We start from the raw sequence: 14,260 nt of genomic DNA, 5'->3' as shown, positions 1-14,260 counted from the left end.
TAACCTAAATCGATTTGTTCGCCTATGCCTAATGTTGTTCTTACTGGGAGTGATCCACACTGTCTATAGAGGACGGCTCTACATACACACTCACACGTCATCACCTCCACAATACCGAGGCCAGAAAACAAAAATGACTGTGTCAATCACAACCATCACAATTATTATCATCCTGATAATGATCATGGGTTTGAGTGAGCATAATAATTATAGACATGATTCCCTGAGTGGCTGAGTGTGTTGGTCTGTTGGATGGCTGGATGGTGTGGGAGCAGAGCAGGGCTCAGCAGATGTGCTAGACACAGTGTGCGTAGGGGTAGCGTCCCCCCCACCACAGTCCGCCCTGTCTGCTCTCTAAGGGGCTGGGGAACCGCATGACCCTAGAACAACCAATTAAGTTCGGAGCTGGCACCGTGTAGCCAATTGTCTCACTGCACCACTACTGAGAGTGCACAGGGACAACACGGCACAGAAATAGCCTACACTTACCTCATCTATGAGGTTATATTGGTCGATAACAGCTAAGAGGTACAGCTTTTGCCTCAAGGTTATGAATTGGTGCTCTGAGGTTCACTAGCCCGAAGGCTAAGGAGGCAGACCTGTAGGCAGAAGGTCGCCGGGACAAATCCTGGGCTGGGTGACAAATGTCCATTGTTCACTGTGTATCAAATACACAATAAGTGGTATGCTATGGACAATGGAAGGGAGCCTGTTTGATCACATCATACATCATCTCGTGAATAGACCTCTTACCCAATGTGAGTGAACGCTTTATTCTGGACTAATCTCAAAAGTATTTGATTGTACCCAGGTCTGATTCAGTTGTGTAGCCCCCAGACTTTGACTAAGCCCTCCAACAGTCAATAGGTCATCCCATTTACGCAACAGGCTAACTGAAATTAGTCTAGTATGTCAAAACAATAACAAGGCCCTCCCTGTCTGCTCCACTGAATCAGTTTTATGCAACTGGCCCCCTTACCTAGTACACCAAATGGCAGACTAGCAAATCGCTTCAGAATGTCACTGGTTCAGTAGGTTCACTTTGATCGAAAGCTTAAGTATTTGTTTTCCGGAGCTCAGTATTAAAGTAACCGTTTTAAACCACAAGATGGTAGCAGAGAGTTAGTAGGAATCTCTAGTCTAGCAGCTTGATCCTGGGACCTGTTTCAAAGCTAGGAAAATGCTTGCTTGGGGAAATTGTAAGTGGTGTAACATATATATTTTTTTAAAAGTGAGAATAATTTCCTACACTCCAATATCCTCGTACCAGTATAGAATACACGCCTAAGCATTTGATTATACGACACTAGGGGTGTCAAATACTAAGAACTGTTGCTGCCATGCTATGTTGTCATTTTAGGTCTCCATGTAGTGTTGTCTCACTTGTGATGTGTTTGTTCTATTTTTTAAATTAAATACACGTTTAATCCCATCCAGTCCCCGCAAGAGGACTTTTGCCAGGCCGTCATTGTATATAAGAATTTGTTCTCAACTGACTATGCCTATCTAAATAAAAGGTTAAATGAAATGACTCGTACAACGCATCATGACTGCAGGCTAAAATTGTACCCATGGGCTCATTCTAAATGGTAGGCTTGGTACAGAGCCAATAAAAACAAGTCTGGTGTTTGATTTGTAAATATTCTCTCAGGGTTGATGTGCTGTGGTGTAGAGATGTATTAAAAAGGTAATCTCCAGATTTTGAATGATGGAGATTTGAGACTGAAACCTTGATAAGTGATCTGTGTCCACGGATACCGAACTAAATAATAGGGATAGGAGATGGAATCCGTCAAGGAGTAGTCTCCCGTGGCCATCCTTTCTGATCTCATCTCATGGGGTTCCAAGGCTAGTCAAGAAGGAATGAGGCAAATCATGAATGCACTCAATGGCTGTTCTTGGATGAAAATATAAAAAACACATTCTTTATTTACCATATATGTTGATGTACACAGCTGTTTTTTTTTATAAAAGCGCTCACAAAATGCTAATGTAGGATCACTTCACATTTTTTAAATGCTGTAAAACAAATTGTTTAATTACAAAGCGATAAAAAAATATTATAATTCAAATTCTTAACTGCTCTAAATGCAAAATAGTCACATATTGTAGTCTGTGCCACATCCAAACTGTCTGCAGTAGCTAATAACCTTTGTTTCCTGTATGTACACAGGGGCATCTACCATTTAATAATACACAGATCAAATAAAAGTACATTATATGTACAATAGTAGATTAAGCCATTTAGTACAGGATGTCTACTAAAAGGACACTTGCAGTATTATTCTTTTGAAAAAAAAAAAAGTGCTTATGTAAAATATAAAAGAGGACTCCAAAGAAACTATAATATTAAAGTCATTTGATATCACCAAAGTGAAGTCCTCGGTTCTCAGGACATTGGAACAGACAGGGTTGGGAACCATTCTACTTTGTCAATTCAGGAAGTCAACTGAAGAGCCAATTCTCTTCTTTGAGAAGCAATGAATTGGAATTTAAGTTTACTTCCTTAATTTAAGAAAATGTAAGTGAATTGACCACAACCCTGGAGCCATCCAGTTGTTTGTGCCATCTATAAATCACTCTAGACTTCCTTATAGTAATTGTACAGCAAAATAGTTGGGAGTGGAAGGGGATGGCATAAATGGGTGAATGTTATTTCTTTAAAAAAGAAACTAAAAAGAAACCGCAAAACGTGATCATGGTAGTAAATCTACCATTTGCACCTTCAATTTGAACAGGCAAATAATAGAATTTGCAGGCAAAGGAATAGACCCTGCAAGCATCCCGAAGCAGTCTCACACACAAACATACACAGCAGCAACACCTGGATGGTGAGAGACAACCCACATATAGCCAGAGTTCTTGTCTGTCTGGGGGTGCAAACAATGGTACTGCAACATACATCAATACTCTTGATAGAATCTCAAATGGCACACTATTTCCTATATAGTGCACTACTTTTGATCAAGGTCTATAGGGCTCTAGGGGAATAAGTTGCCATTTGGGATAGATCCTAAATGGAACAGGGAATTAGAGGTTAATTGGGAAGCATCCTTCTCTACACGTTATTCATCGGGCACACAGAGGGATTGACAGAACCGAGCAGACCACACAGCATGACTGACTCATTTTGGATATTTTTATTGTTCATGTTTTAAAAATCAGGAAGTCCTTCCATGTTAAGTCATTGGGGCTACTCCACTCCTCTCTAGCTTGACCACCATCATCATCATCATCATCAGCTTTGTAGATTTAACAATACTCTGGGGCAGTGTGTTTCGACGGCTCTCTCTGGTCTGTTAGGAAGCTAATGATGAATTTAACATGGTTTGGCCTTCAAATAACGTTAGTCTTCTATTATTTCCCAGTTTAGCCGATGTCCCCCATGTACAATAAAGGCACTATGAAAAGAAAGGCTTGTGTTCAAATTTGACTCGGTTTCTCCAGACAGAATGGTCTTTATATGGCTGAACTAGCCTACTACTTGCTAACACATAACAGCAACATCAGAAAGAAAGGGGTTTTAGTTATGAAGAGTAGAAAAACCAGCAATGAGTATTCCTCTGTGTGTAGCCCAGTTCAGTTCCTCTTGTCCCACTCACACACACTAAAACTCAAAATGAGTCTGTAAACACTGAACTATAAAATTAGACCTTGGAGTTTTCACATCAATAACATGACAGGAGTTGATAACATTGATCAATATTAATGAGGACTGAAAGACTGATGGGGATTGTGAAGTACACAGACGGAGTCTGTGTCTTTTGTTTTTACATAGACAGTAAACTCCAATGGATCCAGAAAACCATTGACCATTGTGTGAACAACCCAAACACACTGCAACCTGGGTCAACTTATTGCCTACAATATCATTCAGATAAAAAAAAAAAAGTGAAGTTGGCACCAAACTATGTTTGTACAGACCAGCAGATATCCAGTCGAGGACAGAAGAACCCCTTCCTGTCCCTCAGCCTCAACCTTCCCCAGGCCAGCACATTTAAATCCCCACAACAACGTCTGTTGACCAACAGACAGTCCGCAGACTATCCCCCTTGCTTCTCCTCCTATCCAATCATAGCAGAACAAAGAAAAATGCACACAGAGAGAGAAGGGTAAAGCTCATGGCAAAAGCAGCTGTAATGGGGCTCTGAGGAAGAAGTACGGCACTTTCCTTTCTAAGCTCAAGTAGAGAGAGATGGGAAGAAAATAAAGTTGTCTTCAACCAAGCTGCTTCTTCCTTCGCCCATTACGTACAGCATGTGCCTATAATACATGTCTGTTCGCCAGTCGGATTTCCAAAGCACATGACATCATTAATGAGAGAAAAAGAACAGAAAACAAATAAAAACAAGAAAAGAAAACCTGAGAAATAACCAGAAGGGGGCACCACTGCACCCTAGAGCGCTTTTACAAGACAGCGAGAGCAGAACAGAGGGATAGGGAGGTGGGGCGAGGGAAACAATTTCATGTTTGGTCATGCCATAACGTCCTGTGCGCAGTGCGCAGGACATCTGTTGCGCAGGGCTGGAGTGGACTGGGGATCAACTGTCATAGTTGGACTGGGCTAAGTAGAGTTGTGCTGATTTGGTTTGAGCTCCAGATTTTTTCAGCCAGGTCATTCTGTTCTCTTCTCTTCTGTGCTGGTCCGTCTGTCGTGTCCTTCCGTCCGTATTGGACTGTCAGTGTGCATCGGACTGTCAGTGTGCATCGGACTGTCAGTGTGAATCGGACTGTCAGTGTGAATCGGACTGTCAGTGTGAATCGGACTGTCAGTGTGAATCGGACTGTCAGTGTGAATCGGACTGTCAGTGTGAATCGGACTGTCAGTGTGAATCGGACTGTACTGTGTGTGGTCTCTAGTGGCCGTCGTGTGGAGTTACCATGTCCTCGGCCCTCTGGTGCGTCTCCAGGGCATTGACGGTGGAAATGTCTTGAGGCAGCTCAGACTTCCTCCTGACCAGCGGACGCTCCTTACGCTCGTTCCTTTGGAGCTATCAGGGACAGGCAGGAACAGAGAGAGAACAGTTAAGCATAGTCCAGTCATACCAAAAGCTACAAGCACTCCCATTTTTGGGTGTATTTTCCAAATAGCATGCACAACTTCACATTGGCTGTTGGCCTATCCAGCACAGTGCCGAAGCTAGCTAACTAGACCCTCCACCGATTGGTTATTTGTTGCTGCTAATTTGCATAAACATGGGACTCATAGTTGTCGACCGCTAAGTTCCTGAATGTATCCTCGTCTCCTCCCCCCATTGAAAAACAAATTATCTCCAGCAGTTTATCGTTAGAGATGGTGCCTGGTGTAATCAAAGCATTGGACTGGTCACACACCCATACTGGTTCCTCTGCACCAAGAGACAAAGGAACAGTTACACAGAGTGAGTTCACCCCCTCAACACAAACGTTCTCTAGTCCTTAATACTCTTCAGTACCGCTAAAATTCAAATAACAAGTTTCACTAGGTCCATCAGATCTTGACAAGATCTCAACTCAAAGTGATTCATACTGTATCGCTAACTCAGCCCAATCCATCAGTGATCACTAAACCCTCCTAGACATGTAGTAGTCTAGTAGGAAGTGTACACTATGCTGTGCATTGTAGGACAGCGGTTCTCAGCCTTTTCCGGGGACCACCAAATCACTGTCAAAAGCTCTCGAGGACAATCATTCGACGAGTCAAACATATATATATTTTTTTACATAAAATATTTTGGCAGTCATATTTTGTAAATATTTGCGTTGAATGTAACAAATTAAAGGCTTATTATTATTAGAATAAACAAATGTGCATTGTGATATGTAAAAAAGTTTATAATACTATTAATACTCCAAACATATTTTTTGGAAGAAAAACATTATTTTTTTATATAATAATTTGTATACCACTTGCAGTACCCCTGCGGACCACAGGTTGAAAACAACTGCTGTAGGGTGTACACTGGAGTACAGTGTTTAATTAATTAATTAATGTAAGCTCTCCACTGCCTTTGAAATGTGAGCCTGCCTATATCTGATCCTGTCAATAAGTGCGGCACTCAGCCCTCTCCCTGAACCTGTTCTTCACCTACAACCTAGACTACGTCCCAAATTGCACACTATTCCCCACGTAGTGAACTACTTTTGACCAGGGCCCATGCTACCCTGCTCCTGTTCCACACATTTAAAAACTGCAACAAGGTGTGAGAGGATCCACAAGATTAGTTCTACTAATGTCACACTGGTGCTACATTTCACACAGTGAGGAAGACACTGCTCTGGACGTTCACGTGAACACACAACAGCATGGAGGTGATCGGCAGGAAAGGAACACACAGTCCCACACCCACAGTACCTGTGTGGCCTCTTCCTCTATAGTCTTCTTCAGCATGTTGAAGTCCTCTATCATTGGTCCATCTGTCTCCATGGGACTACCCAGGCCTGACTGGTCCACGTACACCAGGAACTAAACATGGAGAGTGAAAGGGAGGAGGATTATAATGAGACACCAGGAAGTAAAACCAGCAAGAGAAAGAGGTGAAGGACTCCCAGAACCAAAGATAATAAATATACCTTGTTTAGATAATTTGGTCAAAATATATGATGGCTGTGTGTCCAGTTCTGCTAAGTGGTTGTTGGGCTCTGAGCAATACAGAGTACAGCCATAGCGTACATCCATTTATCTGTTGCTGCCTGGGCTGTTCTGTCCTGAGATGGGGGACTAGGTGCAGTACTACTGGGTTGAGAGGGGAAGAGACACCGGGGCTGGAGTAACATGCCCGCACAGAGACGAATAGAGACGAATAGTGACGATGCATGCTCACCTGAGGATTGGACTTGGCCAGATTCTCGATCTTCACCCACGCTTCTTCTCGCTCTTTCCACTTGGCCTTCTCTCTGCGCACACACGACGACAGGGGAACAGTCATTTCAGAGTCATGGGCAACACGTGGGTGGATGTTGTAAGTTTAAAGCTTCTTACTTGTTCTTCTCTGCTCGGAACTGCTGTGTGCAGTCGTCGAATAGCTTCTGGTTCATCTCCATGAAGAGCTTCAGGGCGTTGTAGATCAGACCGTGGATCGTCCTGTACACACAGACATGCAGAGAGACACGCAGACACAAATTCGTATGAACCCAGAAATGCATAACAATAAAACATACGGTTGTTAACTTTCTTATAATAGGGCGGAAAACCGCTAGGCAGAAAGAGAGGCAAGCTCCATAGTGGTAGTTAGTTGTTAGCAGAGTGACTCACTTGTTCCAGTGGGTCTTGGAGTTGCGGTAGAGCGAGGGGAACATGATAGGGAGGATTCTGGCGGCATTGTCACTGATCAGACTCATGATGTACTCGTTGTTCCAGTAGTACAGCGCTCTCTCTGCCACCTGACACATGAGGAATCATTGGTCAGGTAACGTCTTAGCACACATAACCACTAACACACGCACAAGCACGCAACACACAACACTTGAGCAAACAACATAACACACCTGGAAGTGTGGGCTGGACACACACTTGGCCAGCTGTCTGAAAAGGGGCTCCATGACCTTGACAAACTCAGAGGGTTCGATGACATCCAAAATCTCCTCCAGCTCGTTGAGGAACATCACCTCCTTTGGACTGTGGGTCTTTGGCCAGTACTTCAACAGAGCCATCACTGTCTGTAGGCGAGAAGAGTAGAGCCATACTTTAACACTGCACTAACTAGTCACACACAGAGCTGTTGGTCTTTGGCCAGTACTTTAACAGAGCCATCACTGCCTATGGAGATGATTTACACATGATAACTGAACCAGCATTGGAGCAATGTACTAATCTCAAACAGTGTACTGGGGACTGGTGATTCTTGCCCAGCGAACTGGAAGAGGTCTTACCGGTTCCGTGAGGGTGCTGTCCTTCTCTAGAAACTGCACCACACAGTACGCCAGCTAGAAAGACAGACACAAAAGAGCATATTAACTACAACTATCATGTTAACAACGCTGACTAGAACTGGAATTAACATGTATTCCAGCCTATAACACTGTAGGTCTATATCAAAAGGTTTTGTTCTAAAGTAGGCCTAAGGCTTCTTTAACAGTAATGGGTCTAGATGCTATACCTGCGGGTGATAGACACTAAGGGACTTGACTTTGTGTAAAGGCAGCAACACCTTCAACAGGAATATCTTGTGCTCCTCTTTCAACGGTAAGGCAAACCCATTGATTATGCTGCAAACAGAAAGACAAAAGGGTTGTGATCAGCAAATCTAATAAGGGGAGATTGGAAAACAACGTAGGCACAAAAGCTATTTGAAATAATTACAAATTGACATACCTTCCTAATATTTCCAATAACTCTGCTATTCCATTATGATGTTCCGTTTCATAAATGAAGCTGCGAAGAAATGACAGTTCTATCAATTAAAATTACCAAAGACCCAAGCGAAACAGACTAGTGAAATTAATGGTCATTTAAAAACATTGCCAACATATAACTAATCTCACAGTGCTCTATTAGGGCTATTTACTCACCTATAAAATATGTTATTTATCTGTTTCCTGATGTACGCTCTCAGGCCCAGGAACTTGCCATAGATGCGATGCAGAGTGGTCTTTAGAAAGTCCCTTTCCCTGGGGTCTTCACTGTCAAACAGGTCCAATAGCTGTGGAGACAACACAGTGACCTTACAACACCTGTTCACAACACACAGACAGTCCCACACAGACAAGATCACATCCCATGTTGCTTTACTTCCAGTGAGAAAGGACCCGTGCTTACCTGCATTACAAATTTCTGGTCGATATACTTCTTGGCTACATTTGGTTGAAAGTCTGGAGACTCTAGAAACCGGAGGAAGAACTCGTAGACGAGCTGGAGAAAGAGGAGCAGAGATGTACACATCACTGGTATGAAACAGTGTGTGTTCATTCACGTGTGTGTGTGTGTGTGTGTGTGTGTGTGTGTGTGTGTGTACCTGTAGGTGTGGCCACGCTGCCTCTAGCGTGGGCTCATCCTCCTCCGGGTCAAACTCCGCCCCTGTGGGGTTGGACGATGGAGGCAATGTCCTGAACATGTTCACTGCAAACTGAAGGACAGAGACAGACAAGTCACTACACAGAACGCCACACATTACCACCATCAGAGCTATTGAAAAAAATAATCATGACAGGGGTCAAAGATTAGCTTTCAAACCAACTCCGGCAAACGTGAAAACAGACATTTTGATGAATGTGTATCAAACTAAATAGAAGATATCGGTACAGACTTTCATCGGACCTCTTCACCCATCAGCCTGTTTATTCCTGTTCATTTATGTGCTCATTTTTAGATTTCAAAACATTTTGTCAATGCAGCCAAAAGATGAAGCACAAACCACTACTGCTGCAGACTAGACAGAGGAGGAAGAAATGACACGACCGTCAAGATGACATTTACCTGGCCTCTCGCTCTCCAGCTCTGTCAAAAAAAATCAAGTAGCCTAGATTGGTGAAAAGAAAGCAACTGTCTCTCAATCTCCCATAACGAATAAGCAGCAGACATCCCTCATCACTCCGTCAGAGTAGACGCAGGCTTCTCTTTATCTCACAGCCTTTTCTCACCTCTTAAAGAAAACTACATCCCGCCACACCCCTTGCAGGCCTGAGGTTAGCGTGCACTCACTTGTCAATGTTTACGTTCTGAGAACCCATTTTATTTTCCCCGAGTGTGTCACTGTCAGTCTAATGGACCACCAAGGCACATGAACAGGGAGTGCTTTACCAATCTGAAGCTAATACGTCTAACAATAGCGCACTTATCAAAGAGCTGTCCGTTGTGGCCTATTATAACCATAAAGAACACCTTTTACAGTGCGCTTCATCCATCCCTCTCCATACTTTGATGTTAAAAGCAGTGAACACTTCAAAGTGAAGGGGCAAGAAGGGGAGAACTAAAGTAAACCAAGAACATTGTTATGCCGATTTGGCAGCAGCCTTGCATTTTCTGCTGCACTGATCAAATAGAGACAGGATCAGGAGAATAGGGGAACATTTGCACCTCGATCATCCTCGGTTTCCTGCGTAGCATTGAGGCCTGCTTTGATAAACATCAAAGGCTTTAATTCAGACCTGGCTGGCTGACAGGCACGCATGCAGCACTTAACATCTGCAGCCATGTCCACACTGGACTCATTTACATTTAGACTACCCCACAGAATCAGTATTTCATTCACTCAGCTACAGGTAGTAGTGGTCTGGCCTGCTAACCAGGGCTGAACTGAGGGGACAACGAGGAGGCTATATCTGTTAGAGGTAGGTGAACCCATGATGACGAACACCAATTCGATTTTTTGTTAACTATGTGGACTGAAACAGATTCAGGCCACAGTAGTAGCCCTTGGCTGATAACAGCTAGCAAGTTAATACTGGTAGATAAGAGGCCTAGAGCTAACCGATAAGATTTAAGTCCAGTGAGTGTAAAGGCTTCAGTATGCTTCAATTCAGCTGGCGGCTAACCGAAGTCGGCTAGGCAAACCGAACGAGTGTGCTCACATACTCCCTTAAAAAGACCTTGGCTTGAGAAACTAGAAAAAAAGCAGCAAGTACTGTTTGTCCTTTCTGAGAGACCGTAGCCAGTGTACACTTCCTTAAAATAGTCATTATTAATCTATGACAACTCAAGAAATCTGTCAATCATTTTGACGTTTTTGCCATTTAGATCTTAAATCACGCATTTTTACATCTGATTAATGTTACATGGTGCAGTATTTCTCAATGAAAAAATGTGCATGAGAACGAGGTCTTCTCTCGTTGAATGACAACAAAGACTGAAGAATCCCTACTGTTGACCAATCACCGACGAAAGGGAGTAGGATGTCAGCACCAAACTTCACCGAAGTCCAAAACGTCACCATAATATATGAACGCACTCTTCTGAACTGTTTGGGCTGGGAAGCATGCAGATGCCTTAAAGCAATTTTATTTTGTCATACCCTGGGTTCACAGTTCATCTGATAGGCACGTCCCATTCCCTATGCCTCAGGAACCAAAATACAATATCTAAATAGAACTGAAATAACCTGCAACCTCAACAATTTATTTTTATAATAGCTTCTGACAGTTGAATTGATTGAAATGGTTTATAGCTTTTTTGATTGAGGATGGCAGGGTTTTGACGTGAATAAAGCCAGAGACAGAACAATACACAAAATATTTGTTTGCATGAGGGGCTTATTAGGTCTACCTACACCTGACCCAGGACAAGACCTCTAGGGGAACACTGGGTTGTCTCTGGTGACCATAGCATAGTTTATGAGGACAGAGTCAATGTCGTTGTGACTAGTCCTATGTTCACCACACAATCAGTATGGAAGGGAAACGGCAAGATAGGCATTTGTAAGTGCATGAGGCAAGGCCTTGTCCACTGTGTGTCTACTGACCACATGCACCACCTCTGGGTAGATGGGCTCTGTGATGACGTTCCTATTGTGGGTGATGTACTCCACCATCTCGCTGAGTGCAGCCCGCTTCACCTCCTTCCATTTCAGGTCGCTCAGAGGATCCGACAAAAAGTCAAAGAGGACACAGCACTGACGCAGCTTCTGGACAAACAGCTTCTCCTGCTCCGCCGCAGGGACATCTAGGAGGGGGAGAGAGAGAGAGAGAGAGTCAGATTCATAGGTTGTCGCCTCACGAAGGAAATTCCTTTTCACTGCTTGACAAAATACGAAGAACAAACAAATTTGCAGCACAGGCTGTAGGCAAAATAATGAAATGGAGAGGCTGGGGATCCAATATAGTGATTTCATGTTTTTTCAGAAGGGAGTACATGCAGCTATTTAGGCAAGCTAAAAGCAGCATATCAAAACACAAGCAAGACAGACAGGTAGTCGAAGCAGCAATGTTATTTTTTCATTGCAAACATGGTCAAAGCAGGGGGGCAGACAAGCAGTCAAAGTGTTATTTTCCAGCAATTAAGGTTACGATATGGCAGCATAACTGTACATCTTTTAATTGCTTTGAGGAGCAGCAGAAGTAATTCCTGGAACCCAAAGAACTGCTGGTGTGTAAACAGTCTAGTTGTTTTCAAGGTCAAAATGTGCAATTGACCATATTATTCACAGGTGGGATCATCCTTACGACCGGGAAGGAATCCACTTTTCAAAATTAAAAAGTTAAGATTTCCCAAAGAAGAATGGCAGCGGGATGCAGTGCCTGCACAGATAGTAACGTTAGCCGCAGGAGGTTGCGGCGCCAGGATGACGTGTAGCACACGGTAAGTTTTTCAAAATGTTTTATTATTATTTAAAACATACTTGCAGTGAAAGCGCTCAACAACTACATCACATTAGTCATCTAACAGACTCACATCAGAGCGACACACAGAAGCAACCAGGGTCAACGCCCTGCTCAAGGGCACGTAGACAGATCTCCCACAAGGTCAAAAACAAGGACCCGAACCATCAGCCACTGGCCAAAGCTCCCAACCGCCAGGCCAATATCCTCCCCACAGTTCCCAAGAGCTGCCCCCCTTTTTCTTGTAAATAAATACAAATAAATAATTTCCCCATCAATCTAAAAAATACCCCGCAATGACAAAGCAAAAAATGGTTTAGAAATGTTTGCAATTTAAATCAACTGAAATATCACATTTGCATAAGTATTCAGACCCTTTACTCAGTACTTGTTGAAGCACTTTGGGCAGCGATTAGTCTGGAGTATTCTTGGGTATGACGCTACAAGCTTGGCACACCTGTAATTGGGGACTTCCTCCCATTCTTCTCTGCAGATCCTCAGGTTAGATAGGGAGTGTTGCTGCACAGCTATTTCCAGGTCTCTCCAGAGATGTTTGATCGGGTTCAAGTCCGGGCTCTGGCTGGGCCACTGAAGAACATTCAGAGACTTGTCCCGAAGCCACTTCTGTGTGGTCTTGGATGGGTGCTTAGAATCATTGTCCTGTTGGAAGGTGAACCTTCGCCCCAGTCTAAGGTCCTGAGCGCTCTGGAGCAGGTTTATCAAGGATCTCTCCCCATTTGCTCCGCTCATCTTTCCCTTGATTCTGACTAGTCTCCCAGTCCCTGCCCTGAAAAACATTCTCATTATGTTCTTGGGGACCTTCAATGCTGCAGAAATGTCCCGTTACCCTTCCCCAGATGTCTCGACACAATCCTGTCTCAGTGCTCTACGGACAATTCCTTTGATCTCACGGCTTGGTTTTTGCTCTGACATCCACTGTGGGGACCTTATGTAGACAGGTGTGCCTTCCCAAATTATATGTCCAATAAATTGAATTGACCACAGGTGGACTCCAAGTTGTAGAAACATCAAGGATGATCAATGGAAACAGGAAGCACCTGAGCTCAATTTCTAGGGTCTAAATACTTACGTAAATAAGGTGGTGTTTATTATTTGTAATACATTTGCTAAACATTATAAAAACCTGTTTTTGCTTTGTCATTATGGGGTAGTGTGTGTAGATAGATGAGGAAATCGTTTTATTTAATTAACTTTAGAAGAATAAGACAAACGTAACAAAATGTGGAAAAATTCAAGTGGCCGAACACTGTAGGTGGTGGTCTTTGCATGATATGAAAGTGTTCATTCTTTGACTTCAGTATAGTGAATTTTATGGTAATTTAACTGATGGGATTAGTATTGCCCTTGTGGGCATGTGCAATGCATGTGGCTTGTCATTTCTATACTGAAACAGGACTAATCAATTCTCACAGTTCTCAACTAAATGTAAACAGTTCTCCATTTTAAAATGATATTAGACGTAGTAAAAGCACTCACATCTAAGGTAAAGTGTGTAGGAATCATTTGATGATAATTTAAAAAAGAAAAAGGCTGATATTGGAAAGATGTGTGTGTGTGTGTGTGTTTTTCATTTTATGAGGCTAACTGTGTGGAAGAATAACCGATTTGACTTCGCCAGCTACTGTACATGCAGTCATGAAATATATTTGTGCAAGCCCTACCCTTGCTACAGATGTTAAAGCCAGATAATGTGATTTAACCCCACAATGTTGGTATCCATTAAACTGGGAGTTACAGGTTTGCCTACACAAAACGTCAGATGTTTCAACTAACCTGGTATTGGCGATATTATCTTTGTTCTCAATTCACAGAAACAGGAGTCTCAATGTCCATGTCCAGTTGCAGGGGGCCCATTTTAACTTAGAAAATGCTCTGTTACTAAAATAAATACATATTTGCCCCATGAAGTAAATCAAACAACGTGTACACCACCATCTTGTCTATTTCAAATATTCTCTCATTGTAAGAGACAGGTGAGTGTCATGAAATGTGGCACTTTAGGGTGGCA

At 43.0% G+C, this 14,260-nt stretch overlaps 1 protein-coding gene across 3 annotated transcripts in view; it reads right to left on the bottom strand.

The window, feature by feature from the left end:
- Nucleotides 1-1,895: 1,895 nt before the first annotated feature.
- The window catches only part of LOC109900944 (serine/threonine-protein phosphatase 2A 56 kDa regulatory subunit gamma isoform), a 38,669-nt gene continuing 26,304 nt past the window's right edge, over nucleotides 1,896-14,260 (bottom strand). For all 3 annotated transcript variants that reach the window (XM_020496857.2, XM_020496858.2, XM_020496860.2), the window contains 13 exons: nucleotides 11,376-11,575; nucleotides 8,934-9,044; nucleotides 8,738-8,830; nucleotides 8,491-8,621; nucleotides 8,294-8,353; nucleotides 8,079-8,187; nucleotides 7,852-7,905; nucleotides 7,468-7,638; nucleotides 7,235-7,362; nucleotides 6,962-7,063; nucleotides 6,804-6,876; nucleotides 6,335-6,445; nucleotides 1,896-4,991 (listed from right to left, as the gene is read on the bottom strand). In XM_020496857.2, the coding sequence (XP_020352446.1) occupies nucleotides 4,857-4,991; nucleotides 6,335-6,445; nucleotides 6,804-6,876; nucleotides 6,962-7,063; nucleotides 7,235-7,362; nucleotides 7,468-7,638; nucleotides 7,852-7,905; nucleotides 8,079-8,187; nucleotides 8,294-8,353; nucleotides 8,491-8,621; nucleotides 8,738-8,830; nucleotides 8,934-9,044; nucleotides 11,376-11,575 (1,478 nt within the window). In that variant the 3' untranslated portion in view covers nucleotides 1,896-4,856. The remainder of the gene's footprint in view (nucleotides 4,992-6,334; nucleotides 6,446-6,803; nucleotides 6,877-6,961; nucleotides 7,064-7,234; nucleotides 7,363-7,467; nucleotides 7,639-7,851; nucleotides 7,906-8,078; nucleotides 8,188-8,293; nucleotides 8,354-8,490; nucleotides 8,622-8,737; nucleotides 8,831-8,933; nucleotides 9,045-11,375; nucleotides 11,576-14,260) is intronic.

The sequence above is a fragment of the Oncorhynchus kisutch genome, linkage group LG12, assembly GCF_002021735.2.
Source record: "Oncorhynchus kisutch isolate 150728-3 linkage group LG12, Okis_V2, whole genome shotgun sequence".
Lineage (NCBI taxonomy): Eukaryota > Metazoa > Chordata > Actinopteri > Salmoniformes > Salmonidae > Oncorhynchus > Oncorhynchus kisutch.
The sequence above is the reverse complement of the archived record's forward strand: the minus strand, read 5'-3'. Positions and strand labels throughout refer to the sequence as shown.